At 39.1% G+C, this 20611-nt stretch overlaps 2 protein-coding genes across 4 annotated transcripts; one reads left to right on the plus strand and one right to left on the minus strand.

Annotated features, from left to right (window-relative positions):
• Positions 1-1163: 1163 nt before the first annotated feature.
• On the plus strand, positions 1164-4779 carry LOC125481266 (WD40 repeat-containing protein SMU1-like; the record flags this gene model as incomplete). Its single annotated transcript, XM_048592585.1, has 4 exons — positions 1164-1298; positions 1640-1807; positions 4074-4226; positions 4378-4779. Coding segments are annotated over 4 exons (555 nt in total), but the record flags the coding sequence as incomplete, so codon positions are not given.
• A 2021-nt stretch (positions 4780-6800) lies between these two features.
• On the minus strand, positions 6801-20369 carry LOC109926968 (dnaJ homolog subfamily A member 1). 3 transcript variants are annotated; one of them, XM_020526862.2, is made up of 9 exons: positions 20033-20369; positions 15035-15182; positions 13977-14157; positions 11398-11502; positions 9780-10007; positions 8994-9108; positions 8792-8907; positions 8373-8473; positions 6801-7219 (listed from the first exon to the last, which is right to left on the minus strand). In XM_020526862.2, the coding sequence occupies exons 2-9, from the start codon at positions 15164-15166 to the stop codon at positions 7001-7003; spliced, it is 1197 nt and encodes a 398-aa protein (XP_020382451.1). In that variant the 5' UTR covers positions 15167-15182; positions 20033-20369; the 3' UTR covers positions 6801-7000. The 3 variants fall into 3 exon arrangements, with proteins under 3 accessions (XP_020382451.1, XP_048448540.1, XP_048448541.1); XM_048592583.1 differs by lacking the exon at positions 20033-20369 and adding an exon at positions 19897-19920; XM_048592584.1 differs by lacking the exon at positions 20033-20369 and adding an exon at positions 19149-19172.
• Positions 20370-20611: the final 242 nt, after the last annotated feature.

The raw sequence follows: 20611 nt of genomic DNA on the forward strand, positions 1-20611 counted from the left end.
GTCTTTTACCTATCCTATTTTTACTAAAAGCCTTAAACTCAGGATGTTAAAGGCCTAGTCCTGTTCTGGCTTGAACCATGTTTCAGTCAATGCTACTATGTCATATCCCCCAGAGCAATTTCTGCTTCCAGTTCACCAATTTTGTTTTCCCAATTTACTTACTTACAATTTAATCCTGCCCTTACCTCTTCTGTGTCCATCGGAAGGAACCGTTTCCTTGCTCAATGCCAACATTCAGGTCTTCTCTCGCCTCTTTCTCCCTGTTTGCCATCTTCTCTCTTGTTCCCTCTCTGGTAGTTCCAAAACTAGGCCCCTTAGTCAACTTGCCCCCCTACATTACAAGTTTAAATCCACCCCCACCACACTATTTGCTGTCTCAGCCAGGAGGTTAGTTCCGTTTCTCCAGGTGAAGCTGATCACTTCTGAACAGCTTTATCCTTTTTTCCAAAAGTCATCCCAATGTCCCACAATCCTAAACCCCTTTCTTCTACACCATCCCTCAATCCACACATTTACTTCCTTGATCTGCCTTTGCCTAAATGGTGAAACTTGTGGCATAGGTATTATCTCTGAAATTACTGCCCTGGAGAATCTAATTTTAAACCTACTCCCTAACTCCTGAAACTGATCCTGCACATTCCTCCATGCAATCCCTCCCTATGTCGTTAGTTTCCACGTAAACCACAACCACCGGTTATCCACCCTTCCTTCCAGAAGTTTGTCCAGCTATTTTGTTACGTCCTGAGCCCTTGCATCTAGGAGGCAACAGACATACAGGATTCTCAAACTCGGCTGAAAACTAGACAGTGTATTCCTTGAGCTATTGAGTCACCCACTACTACTACCTCATCGGCCTACCAGCCCCTCTCTTTTCCTAGAATAGCCTCAGGCACCATGGTACTGTGGTTTTCCCTCTACTCATCCATACCAACTCACTCGTGTTGTTCACTAAATAGGCATCTGAAATTTCATACCTGTTAGACAGTTACAAGAAGTCCTGGGTTTCCCGGACATTCTGTCTTGTTTCCTTCTAGCAAAAAGTCAGTTACTCACCTGCTATCTCTGCATTCCTCGTTGCCTGCCGATCACAATGTGGAGTGACCACTCTCGAGAGTAACTGTACTGATGTCAAAATGTAGTGTGATTAATTGTATGTTTGATCTTTTGGTAGGATTCATGGTCTGAAGTCTGGAAAAACACTGAAGGAATTTAGAGGTCATACATCATTTGTTAATGAGGTAACATTTACACAAGATGGACATTACATTTTGAGTGCATCATCGGATGGTAGTGTAAAGGTATGTAAATAATATTAGTGAACATGATGCATGTTAGTGAAAAATATGTAAGTGTGAAAACCTTTACCGTCTGGTTAACATGTGTGCTACTAGGCAAGGATGTTACATGCTTCTGGTGTTGGAATTGAGAAAATATAGCTAACATTTTAAAATTGACTCTAAATTATCCATATTCTTTTATTCAAATCATTGGAATTGTTCATTGTAAAGTTTGTGCGATCTACGTGGGTGTCACAAAAATGAGCACCATAAATGTTCAACATTATATTTCCATGTGCTGAATCAATAAAAGTTTGATATATTTTGAGTCAAATGAAATATTTTTATCACCTCACTTGCAGATCTGGAACGTGAAAACAACAGAGTGTGCAAATACCTTCAAGTCATTGGGCAGCTCTGCTGGTACCGATATCACAGTGAACAGCGTACACCTGCTGCCAAAGAATCCTGAACATTTTGTAGTGTGTAACCGGTCAAATACAGTAGTCATTATGAATATGCAGGGCCAGGTATGGCAAGACACTAGTTTACTATTGTGATTTGCTTTCAAAGGAGTAAGAATAACTCCCATGAATAACTCCCTTTTCTTCACTCCTATGAAGGAAGCTTACATAGCTTTATTAGTTGTTACTTGAATTCAAATCTAAGCATTTAAGATTTGTAATAGGATGATGGGTTGCTTTTTAAGAAACTATCACTGGATACTTTTTGAATATTAGAAATGCAAGTCATCACTTTTGGAGGCTGAAAATCATCCTAATTTTTAGTTATTCAGAAAATTTTTGAGCAAAAGTTTGAGAGGAGGGTTATAGCATGTTTTGAGTTTTCACTTAAATCTCAACTTCTATCTTTTCTGCTGGGCTTTTCCTTGGATTTGATTGTTTCTCATAAATTGATTCATTAAGAAAGGCGGTTTTGAAAAGCTGGTGTTCAAATGGCTCTGCTAACTTCTTAGTATTGACTGGTTTTGTGTAGGAAAAAAATAGCCAGTTTGTCACAAGGATGGATGTCTCTCAACCCTTGAGGAGATATGCTTTAATGGGAGAAAAGTAATGAGAAAGCAGAAGCATTGTGGTTAATATGGTGTGTTTAGAAAGAAAACCGCAAGCCAATTGACAAATTACTTGGGAGAAGTTTGAAGTTATAAACTAAAATCATTATAAAATCTTAAAATTCAGGAGAAACCTCTTTGCCCAGTGCATTTTAACACTGGAATCACTATGACAAGGTTTAATTGAGGCAAATAGTGCAGCTGCATTTAGGAGGAACCTAATTAAGTACAAGTGAGGAAGGAATAGAAAAAAATATACTGATGTTTGGAAGAGGGGATAGGGTAAACTAAATGGACCACATTTGTTTCGAGTCATGGATATTCTGTGAAATGATCTAAATGGAAAGGCACACAATCAGCTGGTATTGTTTTAAAATTAGTATGAAAATTGAGGTTTTAGAAGTTGTCATTACTTGTTTTAATGATGATTTTCTTTTGGTGTAATGGTTCTTTAATCAAAAGGTCTTCCAAGGATGAGAATTACATTCTCATGGAAAGACTAGAAAAGTTCTCCTTAAAACAGAAAAAGCAGAGAGATTTGATGGAGATCTTTAAAACCTTGAGCACTTTTTAGAGAGAAGAAATAAGGAGACAACTATTTCTTGTGTCTGGAATGTCATTAACTATGCAGTTATACAAAACTCAGAATAATTGTATACCATGAGGAGGGCAGTGTAGAACTCAAAGACACAGACAAGTTGGTGGAGTGGGCAGATAGGTGGCAGATGAAATCAATGCAGAGAAGTGTGAGGTGATGCATTTTAGTTGGAAGAGTGTTGAAAGACAATGTAAAATCAGGAGTACAATTCTGAAACAGGTGCCAGGCCAGAAGGACATGGTGTATATGTGTACCAATATTGAAGGTAGCAGTACAGGTGAGCAGAGCACTTAATAGTGTGTATTGTGAATGAGGCGTATTGTGTGTTTGGCTTTAATTATACAGTCATAGGGTACAAGATCATTGAGGTGATGTTCAACTTGAACAAGGCAGTTATTAGACCTCAGCTGAAATATTATGTATATTTCTGGCTGCCACATTATAGGAAGGATGTGAGTGCAGAGACAATTTACAAGAATGGTTCCAAGGATGAGGAACTTTAACTATGAGGAGAGATTGAAGAACTTGGAACAGTTCTCTTCAGAGAGGAGTTCTGATAGAGGTTTTAATAATCATGAGCGAGCTGGATAGAGTAGAAAAGGAAAAACTGGTCCTACACTTAAAGAAACAAAGTGAGAGGGCATAGCTTTAGACTGATTTGCAAATGCAATGTGAGAAAAAAGATTTTCACATGGCGATTAATCGTGAGATGGGATGTAGAATCAAAGAATCCCTACTGTGCAGAAAGGCCTCTCAGCTCATTGAATCTGCATCGACTCTCAGAACAACATCCCATTCAGACCCACCCCCCAACACTGTTCCTGTAGTCCAACATTTACCATGGCTAATCTACCCTAGCCGCCTTATATACTACCTGGAAGTGTAGTGGAGGCAGGTTCAACTGAGACATTCATGAGGGTGTTAGATTATTATTTGTTTAGAAATAATGTGTAGGGATATGGGGAGAGATGCAGGAGATTGGCACGAAATAATAATGCTTGTTTTAAGAAGTGATGTAGATATGATGGACCAAATGGCCTCCTGAATCACACAAGTGCTGCCATGTATAAGATTTCAAATTGAGCCTCCTGCTCGGTCTGCAATTATAACCAATTTTGTGTTACAGATTGTGAGGAGCTTTAGCTCTGGTAAAAGAGAGGGAGGTGACTTTGTGTGCTGCTGTCTGTCTCCACGTGGTGAATGGATCTATTGTGTTGGTGAAGACTTTGTGCTGTACTGTTTCAGTACAGTGACTGGAAAGCTGGAAAGAACATTGACGGTGAGAGATAATAATGTATATTTTTTATAAATCCAAGTGCTATTAAGTTCCGTCTTGCTGATTATTTCTAGCAGCAGTTTAGTGAGAGTTTTTCTAAGCCTTTTATTTTGGTTTAGATTAGGGTACATCTATCATCTGTTTCATTTTACAGGTTCATGAAAAAGATGTTATTGGAATTGCTCATCATCCACATCAGAACTTGATTGGCACCTACAGTGAAGATGGTCTCCTTAAACTCTGGAAACCTTGAAGGAATAGTACTAATGGTTTTGTTTTTTAAACCTTTATCTACTGATAGCTATAACTGAAAGCTTTCTCTAGAATATCCTGTTTTGTACAATTTTAAACCACCATTTTGGTTTCAAAAAACACATTCCTTATTGCAGGTGTATAATGTTTGACATCGATTTGCTGAACCTCAGTTAAGGCATGTAATTAATGCACATAGTAACAGGTTCTGCAGTGTCTTTAGGGTGTTTTTGTTGAAGAGCCAAGATCATTGTAGAGTTCAACAGCAAGGAGTTTTAAAATAAATGCAACATTTTGAAGGTGACCAGACTCATTTAAGTGCAGTGATTTCTTTTATTTTCTGTAAACATGAAGATTTTGCTAACTGTTAGAATTTCTGTGCACCAAATCTAGACAGCATTACACAAACCTTACAACACCCAATTCAACTTATTAACCTCCGAATAAGCAATGCAAAAGCTGCATTTCACAAAATAGTTGTTACTATTAGTGGTTTGTGCTGTTTTGTTATTTTCATTCCCCAACAAGTGGAACCCAGTGTCTACTTTGTCAAGTCTTTAGAATCTTGAGTGCTTCAGGGTCACCTCATTCACCACCTGACAGAACAATGCTCTCGTTCTACTGAACCTTCAGTGTACTTTCTCAAATTCAAGCATATCCTTGGAGACCTGAAATTGCACAGTATTCCAAGTGTAGTTGCAAAACCCTAGTCACAGCAACACTTCCTTATTCTTATGTTTGAATTAATTTGTAAGGAATGTATGGTATTTGCACAAATATTGCAAAAGTCTCTTTTGGATATCATTAAATTGCTCAAAATACCCATGAGAATTTTCACATGCTTCTTCTACCATTTCATCTGCTCGTCTCTCCTTTGCAGTCCTCAGTTTACATGCCCAACTAACTTTGTACATATTGTAATTTTCTTTGTCATTAACATATTGCAAAACTACTGTATTCAGTCTAATAATCCTCATCAATGTTAGTATCACCAACTCATTACACTTCTCTAAGTATACTACTTGTTTATGGGATGTGGACAATGCTGCCTAGGCCAGGATTTATTGCTAGTCCTTGAGAAGATAGTGGTGAACTCCACCTTTGAAATACTAGTGTTAGGAGTGTGTGTTCCAGGAATGGTGACATAGTTCAAGTCAGAATAGTGCTTGCTTGGAAGGAAACTTGTTTGTGGTAAAGTTCAATGTGTCTGCTGTCTTTGAGGTGATAGAGGTCATTAGTCTGGAAGGCACTGTTTAGGGAACCTTTGAGTTGTTGCATCTTGTAGATTGTATAGAATACAATAGCAGATGGAGTGAATGCAGTGCCAGTCAAGCAGGCTTTCTCCTGCACAATGTTGAACGATCGAGTGTTCAATTTTCACTTGGCAGTTGTGAATAGGACTGAACATGGCACACTCCATAACAGAAGGAAGGTGATTGAAACTCAAACATTAGGGCTTTAGTCAGTAGCCTGAAGAGCTCTGGTAATTTAAACATTTTATGATTAGTAGGAACTGCCAATGCTGGAGAATCTGAGATAACAAGGTGTAGTGCTAGATGAACACAGCAGCAAAAGGAGCAGGAAAGCTGACACAAAACGTCAACTTGCCTGCTCCTCGGCCTGCTGTGTTCATCCAGCTCTACACCTTGTTATATCTATCCCCTTTTTGTGCTAGCTGCGACTAGTCAGTAGAGTTAGTCCATATTTGGACCAACATTGTAATAACGCAGGTCACTGGATTTGATAGAACCTCATAAACTTACTTTTAAGCACTACTTACATCTACTGGTTCTACTTTACCCATCATAGTATAGGTAATTCCATTTCCAAATCTTCCAAGTCACCCTATTTAACTTTAAAATAAACATTAATTGGACTGGAAAACTAGAGTTGTTTATAAGCTGTATATTGTATTACCTGACTCAATTGGTGCTATTTGGCAGAATTTCACCAGAGGTCATATCACTGCCCACCAGACCTCAAACTCTAGCAGCTCTTTGAGCCCGTTCTGCTATTCAGTACACTCAGCTGACTGTTCAGTATCCTGTTCCTGCTTTTGCCTCGGGCTCAGCTGCTTTGTGGCAGAATTCCACAGGCTCAGTGTCTAGCTGAAGAAACTTCTCATTTTCCTCTTATCTACTCTTCTGTATGTTTGGAATTTTGACCCTGGTTCAGGACTCCCTTGGTCATCAGGAACACACTATTTATCCTGTCCAATCCAGTATGAAAATCTATAAAGTTCATGAGAACCCTCATTTTTTCTGTCTGATACACAGCAGAATCTTGACTATGGCATATTAATTTAACTAACATTCACAAAGAGTCTCAAGTGAAATTAGCCCCCAAAAGCATAATTTTATTTAAATACAAGTTTGTAGAATACACCAATAAACATTACACAAAAAGCATCATTCAATAACAGCAAATGCAACCATAGATGTTAAACATATACAATGATTTGAGGTTGCAGTCTCAAGTCTTCCACAAACAAAAGCACAATTTGAAGTCATACAGAAGGCTTGTTTTTATGAGGTCTGACACTGAACTCCAGTTCTGGGGTGATCATCCTCGTCATCGTGATATGCTTCACCATTGTAGCGTTGCCTTGACTGTTGTGGATCAAAGTCTACCAAATCTACTTGTTCCATATCGTCAGTGATGTCAACCTCATGTCGTGCAGGGAGCAACTTTTCTAGAAGAGCTAATTTATCTGTTTGAATAGAGCCATTCGGAGGAAAATTCACCTAAAATAAGTAAGTGTTAACAGCATAGGTAAATTTGATTTTAGAAGAAGTTAGCCATCATTTTTGTTAAGACAGGCCACATCTACAGTAAGGTATATACACAACACCTTTTTACATCAAAATGGTCAAGTGCAATACACCTTCTGAAGCAATCACTGAACTTCAATCAATTTTTGGTGCATTGCTTGGGAGAAATTTTGGCTCAGGCCACAGTAGTTCCTGAAGCTTCAAAGTTGTACAAGAGTTCCCAATACTTTTAGCAGGCAAAAGCTTAACACATTTGCCCTGTAGTAACAAAAGTATTCTCATGGCCCAGAAGTAATACTATGTACCACATTTGTGTTTAGGGGTAACCTGAAGCAATAAAATCACCAGTAATACATGCTTGATCTCAATTCCCACAATAAAAAAATTACTTTTACCCTAGTAACACTAAGAACTGGCATCACAAACTTCAAGGAAGCTCTGATATTGCTTAGACAGGATAAGACTCAATTGCAGTTTTGCTTCATAGATTCAAGAGCAAGTGTTTTCAATTCTTCAGGTATTTTAGACATGTGGAATAGACTGCACACGTGTGTCCAGGCAGATTGATCACCAAGGTCAATTCTGGTTTGGGCTATAAATCTTGGAATTTTTTTGGGGATGAATTCATATAACATGATAATTATCAATTACCAATATCAAAGGTTTACATTTCAATCTCATCCCAAAAGCAATATGGATATAGCAAAGCAAGTTGTATGCAGCTTTAAAAGATGTAACACCTGATCTCACTAAAATGGAACAACCAGCAGATGTGCTGACAGAAAAAAATTGTAAGCTAGTCTAGTAGGATACATTAAAAGAAGCCTTTTGAAATAAAGATTGATAGTTGGAATGCACACCTGCACTCAACTTTACTTACAATTTAGGAATTGAGAAAGCAAGCATTCACCTCAAACGCTTCTCAGTGTAAGTTCTGATGCAGAGGTGGTGGTGTTAGACTGGAGTGGACAAAATCAGAAGTCACAATACCAGCTAACCTGGTGTCATGTGACTTCTGCATTTTTAAAGTTCAAATTTGCATTGTTTATACATTTGCAATCTATTAAACTCCAAAGCAAAGGCTGACGAAGTTACTGACTAGTGCATAACAAGACATACTGCATACCTTGAACTGGATGATTAGACGACCTTTTTCATATGGCCTGCGATAAATCGGCATACCCTCATTCAGCACACACTTGATATCTCCATGTTTAACAATATGGCCTGTCACAAATCCAAGAAACATCATTTAGGAAAACCATGTTAAAAATATCCTTTTCTAGGAGAATTTTCTTTTTAGGATCACAAATGTAACAGAACATTGCCCATTTCAGCTAGTGAAAGAATTCCTTTTATTCCATCTCAAAAGAGCATTCCTTACAACAATTTAGTTCACTATTTTCTGCTCCAACACTGTGACAAAGCAAGTTTATGCATTAAAACCATTTATTAGTTTACAAAGGAAAAAAAAACCATATAAACAAGACAGTTGTTAAGTGTACTACCAAACAGTACTCAAATCTTTACCCAAAGTATACTTACCAGGGTGTGATGTAATGATTATTGTTCTTTTATCCAAAGTGGTGATCGGGCGATGGAAACCACAGAGAGCCTCCACCAGCTCCAGTTCCATATGCATAACAAGGTCTTCACCTTGCCTAAAGCAAAATAAAGAAAATTAGACATGCGAAAAGATATCACTAAAGCAGACAAGATCAGCTATTATCCTTTGAAAAGGCATTACCTAGTGAAGACACTGTGATCTTTTTGATCTAGGACAATGATGATATCTCCAGGTTCCAATCCAGGTTCCTGGTCACCTTCACCATGGAATGTTAGCTTCTGGCCATCCTTCATGCCTTCGTTCCACAATAAGAAAGGAGAATGTTAGACTGGAAGCTCGCCAAAAACATTCCTTTTTTTCAAAACACCTTGAAAACCTATTCTTTAGGACGTGAAAGCTGCAAAAGACAAATGCAGAGCTTCACAGAGATAGATACATTTTGGAGGGGACAGGAGGCAAATTGTCAGTACTCAAAGTAGACAGTTTAAATCCTACACTAAGGTTTCAGGTCATGACAGTGAACATTTCAAAACTGAATGTGCTGTTGCTCAGATACTCATACAGCAAGCTCTCAACCAAAGAATTGGTCCAACTGGCCCATCCCCAACATGTCTGGATCAATCAAGAGCAGACTTCGTTTAATTCCAGCAGAACAAGTTTTTTAAGCATTTAACCAAGGCACGTCAAATACAATTATAATTTATAACTGTGTAGCTTCAGGAGTATTGAAAAGGAATGGATTGGGTTGATATTGGAAGTGCAAAACCTTTGATGTGTTGCATAGTTTAAAACTTACAATCTCAAAGTATCAACACAGATGCAAAACAAGCTCATCCCAGCCTCCGTCCAGGTCATCACCACAGCAAAGTTTGAATTCAATTCCTGTTCTGCGCAAAGATATCAGCCAGAAAGGAAAAAGTCTCTTTCACGGTTTCAAACCTACCATTTACTATTGTATCATCATACCTTTATCAATGTGAACTTCCAGAATCTTCTTTTCCACAACAATTTTTCTTCCACTACAGTTTTTACATCTATCCTTCGGACTGATGCGCTCTCCTTGGCCATGACATTCTTGGCACACAGACTGAATTTGCTGAACCATGCCTGGTCCAATTTGGTGAATTCTTACTTGCATGCCTGATCCACGACAGACAGGGCAGCACTCTACAGACCCCTTCTTACCACCACGACCTAATACAGGAGGAGGAGAAAAGGGAGGTGAAATAATTACAGCTCATCAAATCAAAGTAGCACTAGTACACAGATATTTCATCATTGGAAGGTGATACAGAATTAAAGACCATCTACTGTAATTCCTATGACAGTAAGGGAGATACCATGACCCATCATCTGTCAGTCCTACACATTATGGTCTTAAGAGGCGATCAGTAGCTATGGGAAAGCAGTGTTGACAGGTGGCTGTTGAAGCCCATCAGTACCATGGTTGGGGGAAGATACAAGATTTCCCTACCTCAACCCCACCTTCCTGAGGTTTGAGTACATGGAAAGTCAGGGCTGTGGAGACTTTGGCAATAATGGTAGCAGGAACATGATAGCAGCAGTGAAGAGATTTCAAGCAAAATCATTATAAAACCAAAACACTGGATGTTTGACATCTGGAACAACATACTAGAACTAATCAGCAGCATATTTACAAAAAAGTTTATATTTCAGATAAATGACCTCTCATCAGAACTGAATAAAATTTAAAGATTTTAAACAAATATGGAAGCGGGCAGAGTAGAAGAGGGAGTGAGAGAGAGGCAGCAGACAAAGAAATAAAGCTATAGGCAGGTGATAACGCAGTAAGAAAGGTGGTCAATCTGGAACAATTGAAAATCTAAAAAACTGAATCACAACACCTGACACCTAGACAAAAAAAGGGCGCAGGTTATGATCTTGAGTTGATGTGTCAAGTACCCAAATTAAAGCAATGGTGGTGATCCTTAAGCTCAAAATGGAACAGTGGTCAGAGACCAAGGACATAGAAGTCAGAATGGAAGTGGAGAGGAAAATCAAAATTATCAAGTGCGCTTGGAAACTCAAGGCTATTCTTTTCAAATATAGAGGGATTTCTTGCAAAGCTGTCAGCTATTCTGTGCTTGTTGTCTCCAATATAAAGGAGAGTAATTGGGAGGAGCCAAGAGTATACCAACCTGGAAGTACAAGAAGTTTGTGGTTCATCTGATGGAGTGTTTGAAGCCCTGAAGGGTGGGAAGGAAATGCACTTGCACTGGAAAGGGAGCAAGCAACAGAGGAATGTACTAGGGTGTTCTGGAGGAAATGATTCCTTTAAAATTCTAAAAGGTAATGTGTTTGGTCGTGGCATCGCACCCAAGATAGAATGATCCATCTAATATTGAAGGTGGCAGGGTGAAATGTGAGGATAAAGCAATCAGTAAAAGTGTTCCAATGCCCCTGAATTTATGAAGGCTGTGTGATGAAATTGCAGTGTGATAATTTGAAGAGGACACATGGAAATTAATAATTTCTGAATGTATCTACGGTAACCCATTTCCTCAAAGTAAGTTCCTAAATTACAAGTTCCTATCATAGCCATCATTTCAACAAAATTACATACCTTCACATTTCTCACATATTACATTCTTCTGCAGTGCTAGTTTCCTAGTGGCACCGTTGTACATGTCCTCCAATGACACAGAAAGCTGATGGACCACATTCTTCCCTAGAGATGATTAATAAGGACATAACATTTTGTGTTATTAACGGGAAAGGCTGTGCTCCCATGATATAATCCACACAAATTGCTAGGAAAAAAACCTAGAAAACTCCCTTAACTGCACAAGTTACAAGACCCCATAAAATAATATCCAGTTTCAAGGCTGGTTATGTTTACTACATGGTTGGTTAGCTCAGTGAGCTGTACAGTGATAATGCAATGGAGTGATGCCAACACTGGGTTCAATTCCCATGTCAGAGATCATTACGAAGGTTCCACCTTCTCAACCTCACCCCTTGCCAGAGGCTTGGTGACACTCGGGTTAAATCGACCAGTGATCTCTTTTTAATGAACGCGCAGCCCAATTTTACTGAAAAATCATTGCAGTTTACTTTCTCCATGTCAACTAAGTGGAGACCAAACTTTTTAAAGCATTACTGTCAATGCCATAGGAGAACATCTGGACAGATGCCAGAGACTAATGGGATTCTGCTCAAGCAGAGTATACAATAAAAACAAATTTAGATTGGTGTGTTAAAATTACTTCTGATTTTGCTGTCTCCAATGAGAGAGCTTAAGTGTGATAAAACCTTCGTTTGACGGCAGTAACATGGCAAACATATTCAGTTTTGTTTAAGGCACACAAAATTGACTTAATTCTCTCCAACTACTAAAACAGTTCACAAAAAGAAACAACTACCCTCAAACACTGATTGGATGCTTTCCCCAGCTGCACTGCTAATTGAAAATAATCATGTAAAAAGTGGGTTCTCTCATCTAGGCAAAGGTCTAGTAGTTAAAATATTCTACTTTTATAGTAAAGATTCAGATTTTGATACTGACAATATTGTAAACATATTTACAGGCTAGGTACATCTTTTATTTCTTAATCATGTGTCCTCTGCCTTGACACTGTAGTCTTTCCATTTTTCACTATCCTGTGCCATTTCCCTTACTGGCCAATAACTTCCTTCAATTTTCAAGCCACCCAACAAATATTTCTTAGAGATAGTAGGAACTGCCGATGCTGGAGAATCTGAGATAACAAGGTGTAGAGCTGGATGAACACAGCAGGCCAAGCAGCATCAGAGGAGCAGGAAAGCTGACGTTTTGGGTCGAGACCCTTCTTCAGAAATATTTCTTACCTTCCTTAAAAACTTTCCCTCCATAACATGTAGTCTCTTTCCCCTACCCTTCTTCAACCTAATTACATCCAACAAATTTGTTTATTCACTCTCCACAGTACTGTATTTGTTACATTTTCTGTCCAGCAGATCCTTTCCATTCTCAACACAATTCAAAAGATATTTACCCAGTTGGTCACTACCTACCATAAGGTTGGAGTCTCTCATCCATTCAAAACAGTCCAAATCAAGCTCTTTATTCCCACCCCACACAATAAGAATGCCAATTACACCACATTAAGAGGAAAAAAAAAAATCAAAGCTTTTTATTCAGTTTTCAGGTTAGCAGCCATCTCTTAGTAAATATGGATCGTTCCCATCACCTGACCTTATTCTTTTGTTGCACCTTCCATCTCTAGATGTCATAGTTGCTAAACATTTGAGTTTATTTTAGTTATCTTCCTTCTGAAATAGTCACCACAGCTTTGCCAACGGTCACTAAAGCTTGCTATTAGTCTACTAGCTCTAGTAACCCATGTTTTGTACTTCCCAAAAGTGCTTTATCATCTGCAAATCTGACATTAGATCATTTAAACTCCCCATCATCCCAGTGTTCTGATCACTGCTTTCAAAGACTGGAGTGAAAAGGTGTGAAGTATCCTTGTGTAATTGGAAGTCTGAAATGGTTCAGTCCTTCGGGGTTCACTGGATTAAACCAATCAAATGCTTTTTTCAAAACCTACAAAAACACAGTTTGAAGTTTCAACAGGAATTGTGTTCACTTATATTCCATTCCTCTTGCATACACGGTATTCTATTTACTTTCCTAAACACCTGCATGATTCTGTATCAGGCCATGCAAATCTCTCTATACCAAGTTTTGATTTAAATGGTACAATGCTGTTCTAATCTTGCTGTCACAATAAACAAGTTCACATGTACGCATACTGTGATCCATGTGGAACATCTTTGCCAGTTACAGTTGTTATCACACATGCACGCCAAATTACATCCCATTAAGAAAAGAATTAAAGACTCAATTGGCCTTAGGTGAACTTTAGTCTTCAAGCAACTTCAATTAGCTATTCCCATCTTGTCAGCATGATTGGTTGAACAGTTGTATCCAGAATTTGATAAACCATTAGCAAGTGAGATTTCCTACTTAAAACAGGTCATTTACTTACCCATTTTGTCTTACTACCTAACAAACAAACAGTTGGCAAATCACGTGAACATTAATGCACCCACCAATAAGTAGTACGGGCTGTCGATGTGTGTAATTTTGCTCCCACATGCTGAACCTTTTAAATGTAATGTCAAACAATAAAGCCTTCAAAAATCAAACAGAATCTCTACCTCGCCTTTCTCTGTGCATTCTGCCTCCACCACCAAAAAACATATCGAAGATGTCCATGGGTGAACCAAATCCACTACTACCGCCTCCACCTTCCTTAATAGCTTGCTCACCACCTCGGTCATAGAGTTCTCGTTTCTTGGGATCGGACAGCACTTCATAAGCTTGAGAAATCTGTTTGAACTGTGACAAGGAAAACCAATTATCCCACAAGGCCATATTGGTTCAATGATATATATTCAGTACTAAAATTGAATGACCGAATGAGTTATTAACATTTCAGACATTAGAGAACAGACATCAAATAGTTGATATGAACTGTTTCAAAATTAATATGCAGATTTCAAATCCACAATGGCAGCACGCTTTGGAGCAAAACATTTTGTTAGCAAGATTTGTTAAACAAGTTACCTCAAGTTATCAGGTATCTGAAAAGTGTGTTTAGATTTATACACAGCAATTTCTCTTCATAGGTCAGTAACCGCAACAGAAGCATAGGTTCACCAGCCAATTCCAATCCTTGCTCATGGTCAACATCATACCACCAGTGAGGGATATTATAATTTAAACAAAACCCCAAAATAATCAACACTACCACTGAACAAAAATACATTACTCCTGTGGAGCTAGAAAATTCCATTACACAGAGGGTAGTCATCATCAGGCTATAATTTTAAAGATAATGAACTTGTGGCTCAGCAGAGTGGCTTATTTAAATGTGGCAAGTGTATTACTCAAAGCAGTGCAATTTTACAATAACACAAAAGTCTGTTGGAAAACTTGATATTCAAATTCTGCAAATAATCATTCATTTATTTGGACAGCTGCCTTGATGTTACTTGCAGCCAGAAGGTACATTCCTAAAACAGAAACGAGTGGGGGAATAAACAATCTACTGGTTGCAAATTATTGTTGCTGTGGATTCAATTTTCGTAATAACAATGCAAGTTAACATTCATCATGTCACCAATCCCAAATAAATAGATAACCTCAGCACTTTGTCACTGCTAATTATTTTGTTTAATGATTTTGTTTACACAGTTTTGGATACATAACCTACCTTTTCACCTTCATTTGGATTCTTGTCAGGATGGTATTTCAGAGCTAGTTTCCTATAGGCCTTTTTGAGTTCTTCAGCATTTGCATTGGGCTTAACCCCTAAAACATCGTAAAATACAGTTTCCTTCACCATTTTTCACAGTAGCAATCTGAAAAAAATACAGAATAATATTATAATTGATACATGCCATGAGCTGTTTCAGGTCAAAAATAATACAAAATTTGACAGTAACCACAAATGAATTTTACAGGACGTGAACAAAAACTTATTAGAACAGATACTTTTCAATAGCATTGTTACAAGAGGGGTTAGGAGAAACAGAGAGGTGCATCAAGGAAATTCCCACATCACAGGTCCACAGCAGACAAATGCACAACCACTAAGTTAGGAGCAATTAAAACTAGGGTTTGCTCAAGAATTGCAGGGGTGTAGAGTTCTCAGAGGATTGAGAGGAAATTACAGAAACAGAAGCACGACGAGAACGAGTATTTTAAAATTGATGCATTAGCTGGAAGCCAGTGGTCAGTGAAGAGGACTTGGTGAAATTTAGGACAGAGACAGCACAATTTTGGGAGACTAAGTTTACGGAAGGAACAATGTAAGAAGCCAGTCAGAAGAACACTGGAATAGGTAAGCGTAGACATAACAGATGCAAATGAGGCGTTCAACAGAAGAGACAGAGCAGAGTCAGGTAATGTTAAAGATATAAGGAGATGGTCTTAGATGGGAATGTGGGGGCATGGATATATTTGGAAACTCATCTTGAGAGCCACTAACACAAAGTTGCAATGTAGTTCCGTCTTAGACGGAAGTCAGCAAGAATTAGTTAGTGGCTAGGAAGCAGATTTTGTGAACAAGACTTCAAGCTTCCCAATATTTATTGTGCCAGAAATTTCTGCTTGCCTCGTATGGGACACCAGACAGTGCAGAAATCAAGAGTGGTATGATGGCATGAGGTGGACTCAATATACACATGGCAAAAAAAACACTTTTTGAATAAAGTCACTGTATAGGAGGGGCAAAGGATAGATTCTTGGGGGAATGCCAAAGTAACACTACAGAAACATAAAATTAAAGCCAAACCTGAATCTAGTTACAACTAGATATGAATAAGCTAAAGTGAATTTGATCCCACTCTGAACGAGTGGCAGGCAGAAAAGATTCTGTGGTCAACCAGTCAAAGGCCAGAGACTAGGCAAAAAAATACCCAAGAATAGCTTACTTTGGCTCTAATAAAAAAGTCACAGGTTACATTTTGGTGCAGTGGTAAGTTTAAAAGTCTTATTGGCTGGATTTAGACAGGGAAATTACAGATTGGAGGGCAACAATTTGAGACGAAGAGGCTTCCAAATGGAGTGGCATTTAGCAAGGATGTAGGAGTCAGGAGCTTTTGAGGAAAGAAGTGGTGACAGCTAATTTGAAAAAAGGGGGTAAATGCCAGGTATATAATTAAGCTAAAACACTATTCAGACTCTTTACAAACTAGAATTGTAGCACCTGACATAATACAACTGCTACCCACTATGTAGCGAGTAGGAGTAAAACTTCCTTCTTCAACTAATAATTAACACAGATTACAGGAAATGCTATAGTCTCCTTAACGATCACACTGCTGTTACTATATTGGAGCACTTAATTTCTGGAGGGCAAGACCAAATACTTGATCTTCTGACAGAGGCATGCCCCACATCTCCCACAGACTCTCTTCGAAGTTCCAATTGTTCTAACTCTCAAAAGACGGAAAAAACAATTCCTGCTCTGCTAACAGACCTGATGCATAGTAAAGAAAGATGCAAAGACAACCCATATTAACTTTTCTCAATCACACAGCAGGCAAAGGTATTAAAAGGTACAAGGTGCAGGGCTGGATGAACACAGCAGGCCAAGCAGCATCATAGGAGCAGAAAGGCTGACATTTCGGGCCTAGACCCTTCATCAGAAAAGGTATTAAAAGTTATGCAACTGAGTGAGGTGACATTAGTTGAATAGTAGAACAGGTTCAAAGAAGTAAATGACCTATTCTCATTCCTATCCTCCTAGGAAGGCAATATTCATCAAGTGCTTGTACTGGGTCTTGCACTTTCCTCAAATTCCTGCAAACTGAATCCTCTCACCAATTATATACCCAAATCCCAATTGCAAACTACTATTGATTCTACTGTAACTGTCCTTTCAGGTGGTGAATTTCTTTCCAGTTAACTGAATGCATCATCTTGAATTGTAATTACTCATATGTCTTTGTTAATTAGCAGCTTTAGGTGTGAATACAAACACTGATTTAATATGTTCACACTTCCCTCAAGAACTTTTCTCTGGCCAAAACGTCTGACCAAATATGAGATAAGTGTTAAGCTGGAAGAACACAGAAATTGGCTATTTCTGAAGAAAGGTCCTGAACCGTCAACTTTCCTGCTCCTCTGATGCTGCCTAGCCTGCTGTGTTCCTCCAGCTCCACACTTATCTCTGACTCCAGCATCAGGAGTTCTTACTATCTCAGAACAAATATGTTGGCATGCTGGTATTTTAGTTCAGTTGATTTTGAAAAAGACCATACCTATTGATCTACATGGAACTTGAAAACAAACAAACACAGAATCTACTAGAGAAACTCAGCAGGTCTGGCAGCACGTGAAGACAAAAGAGTCAACATTGAGTCCAGTGGCCTCCCTTCAGAGCTGATAGCAGCTTGTACAAAATGGTTTTTGATGACAACTTTTGGGGGGGGTGGGTACAGGAGGATGAGGAGCTTGGAGAGTATACATAGGAGGGGATTGTTGCCAGCAAGCCAGGGAAGAGAGACATTGCTTGGTGATAATGGGGACTACGAATGGCTGAAAGCAGGCTGGCATGCTGAAAGCAAACCATTTCATGACAGAATCTGGGATGTTGGGGATGGCTAAAAGATACAGAAGGTGTTGGTTATGCTCTAAATTTGTTAAACTCTAGACTTTGAATGCTACGAGCTCCCCAAGCAGGATACGTGGTATTGTTCTTCCAACTTGTATTCAGCCCTGCTGGAGAAGTAGGCCTGAGACAAACATTGGCATGGGAAACACTGCAGTGTGCTGAAGTGGCAGGCAACTGGAAGGTCAGGGGCATTTTTACAGATAAAATGTAGGTGTACCATATAGGGGGTCACCCAGTCTGCATTCTGCCTTCCCAATGTATAGGAGAGTGCACTCTGCAGCAAATATGGTACACTAGCTGGAGGTACAGGCAAATCACAGCTTCACCTAAAAAAAAGGTCTCAGGCCTTGGATACTGAGGAAGAAGGTAAGTGGGCAGATGCTATATGGAGGTCCAGGATGACCCAGAGGGAATGGTCCCTGCAGAATGCTGACAGGAATGTGTCTGATGGTAACATCCCACTGTAGGTAGTGGAAATGGCAACTTATGATCTCTTGGATGCAGAGGCAGATGGGGTGGAAAATAAAGACCAGAGTTGGGGTGGGGTGTGGTGGAATGGAATACTTGCAGGAAGCAGAGTGCAAGGACATATAGACAAGGTAGCTATGGGAGTTAGTGGGCTTGTAGTAGACTTCAAGGGCCAACCTATCCCCAGAAATGGAAAGAGACATCAAGGAAAGAAGCTGTCATAGATGGACCAGGTGAGAGGCAAGGGTGGAACTGGAAGCAAAATTCAATTCTTTTCCAATTCCATTCAAGAGGGATAAGTGGTGCCAATGATGTTAATCAACATACCAGAGAAAGACAGTTGTAGGGAGGCACCCAAGTATGTCTGGAACAAGAAATGTTCCACATTCCCCATACAGACACAGGCAGGAGGAAGGAACTTAAATTACTAGTATTCAAAAAGTTGTTAATTTTCATGAACAACTCTATATCCTATGTAGTGATTTGTCATATAGTGCTTGCACCAACTCTTGAAAAGAACAAAAATAGAAGTCAAAGTCACTATAAAATAATGCTCCATCATTTGGCAAGCTGATCTCCAAACTCAATGTCATTTTCCTACCTCATATCTTAATACCCAATTATCTACTGACTAGCTTTGAATATACTTAAAGCAGCTACAGCTCTCTGTGGCCAGAACACCAAGGATTGAATGAAAAACAAAAAAAAAGTTTCCTCATCTCAGCTCTAGATAGCCAACCTTGTATTGAGATTCATTCCTAGTCTTAGGTTCAACACCAGCAGAAACATCCTCTCAGCATCTACCCCCATCAGTGAAATCACATCTAGTTCTTCCAAACTCCCAACATAGACTCATTCCACTCAAGTTCCAGCGACAGGACAACTCTCTGGTCCCAAGCAATTATATTTCAAGTAATTGATATAAATAGCAATGGGGGTGCGTTGAAAAAATTTGAGAGATTCTCTTGAAACCCAATGGGGATTTCCAACGAATGCAAATACATAAAAGGTGGGAAGTATTTTTTGAATGGAAACAGTGACTACAAACACGGGAACAGAAAAATCTAGGATGCACGTGGGGACTGGATTGGCCATGTGATCGTCTCTGCGGAAGTGACGTTGGCCGGATGACGGCACGGAAGAAAGGACAAGATCCACGCCCTCGTGTTTTAATTAATGAAACAGGAACTATTCATACATAATTAAAATGAAGACCCTAAAAAGATACAAAGGATAACTCAAATCCAACAGCCCATTCCCCGAAGAAAAAACGGATACGAGTAAAGCCAATCTGGGATTTAACAGTTATATTTAAGAGCCGACGACGTAAACGTTAAAGACCGCAAAGCGGCTATTGTCCCCGAGCATATCAAAACTGAAGTAAAAAAAAATTAATTTTAAATCACAACTTGCAATTTCTTAAAATCAATTCTGCTAACCCGCCCATCCCCAAAAAAAATGGAAAAAAAATATAAGTAGAATTGCACCGATGAAAACTATTTTTAAAAAATCCGTGGATCAACCCGTTAAAAATCGGTGATAAAAATCTAAATCACTGTCGAAACTTGACGAATGAAAACGTATTATCAGAATCTGTCGGGAGACTCAGAAGCAGTGACTTACCGATGCGGCTCGGAACGAAGCTCTAGTAACGCCGGGACGCTTCTAGAAATTTCTGCGCTTGCCGGCTCATCCGGGTTCCTGCACGACCGCCTGCTGACGTAATCCACCAGAAGTGCGGTACCGCGGGCTTGCTAGTAAGCATGCGCAGGAGGCTGGCTGGGACTCTGAAGCAAGGTTAACCACCTACCTACTATACCCTGATTGCAGTAGAAGCACAACTCATTACTGAGAATGACAGAACATTCTCGAAACTTCATAATGCGCCTCCAGGTGGTAGTGATTCAGCACACACAGCCTTTGCTTTTGCCTGAGCTGAGCTGCTCAATTCGATCCAAAGCAGCTTCCCTGCAATTTTTTTTGGGAGAGAAAAAGCAGTATACAGTGACTTATGAATGAGACACACCAATCTACCTCGACTTCTTTAATTCAAATTAAACTGCTGTTTGACTAATGTGTTTACTTCCAAGTATTTATTTTTAAACAAAAACAGAAATTGCTGGAGAAGCTCACCAAGTCTGGCAGCATCTGTGGAGAGAAATCAGAGTTAACGTTTCAGATCTAGTGACCCTCAGAACTGAT

The sequence above is a fragment of the Rhincodon typus genome, unplaced genomic scaffold, assembly GCF_021869965.1.
Source record: "Rhincodon typus isolate 14 unplaced genomic scaffold, sRhiTyp1.1 hic_rhity00001481, whole genome shotgun sequence".
Taxonomy (NCBI): domain Eukaryota; kingdom Metazoa; phylum Chordata; class Chondrichthyes; order Orectolobiformes; family Rhincodontidae; genus Rhincodon; species Rhincodon typus.

Excerpts from the sequence above, each read along its gene's own strand:
- LOC109926968 (XM_020526862.2), bottom strand. The coding sequence starts at position 15,166 with ATGGTGAAGGAAACTGTATTTTACGATGTTTTAGGGGTTAAGCCCAAT. Across the intron at positions 10,008-11,397 it reads AATATGTGAGAAATGTGAAG|GTCGTGGTGGTAAGAAGGGG; the intron begins GTATGTAATTTT and ends CTCCTGTATTAG. Across the intron at positions 8,908-8,993 it reads GATCACAGTGTCTTCACTAG|GCAAGGTGAAGACCTTGTTA; the intron begins GTAATGCCTTTT and ends ATTTTGCTTTAG.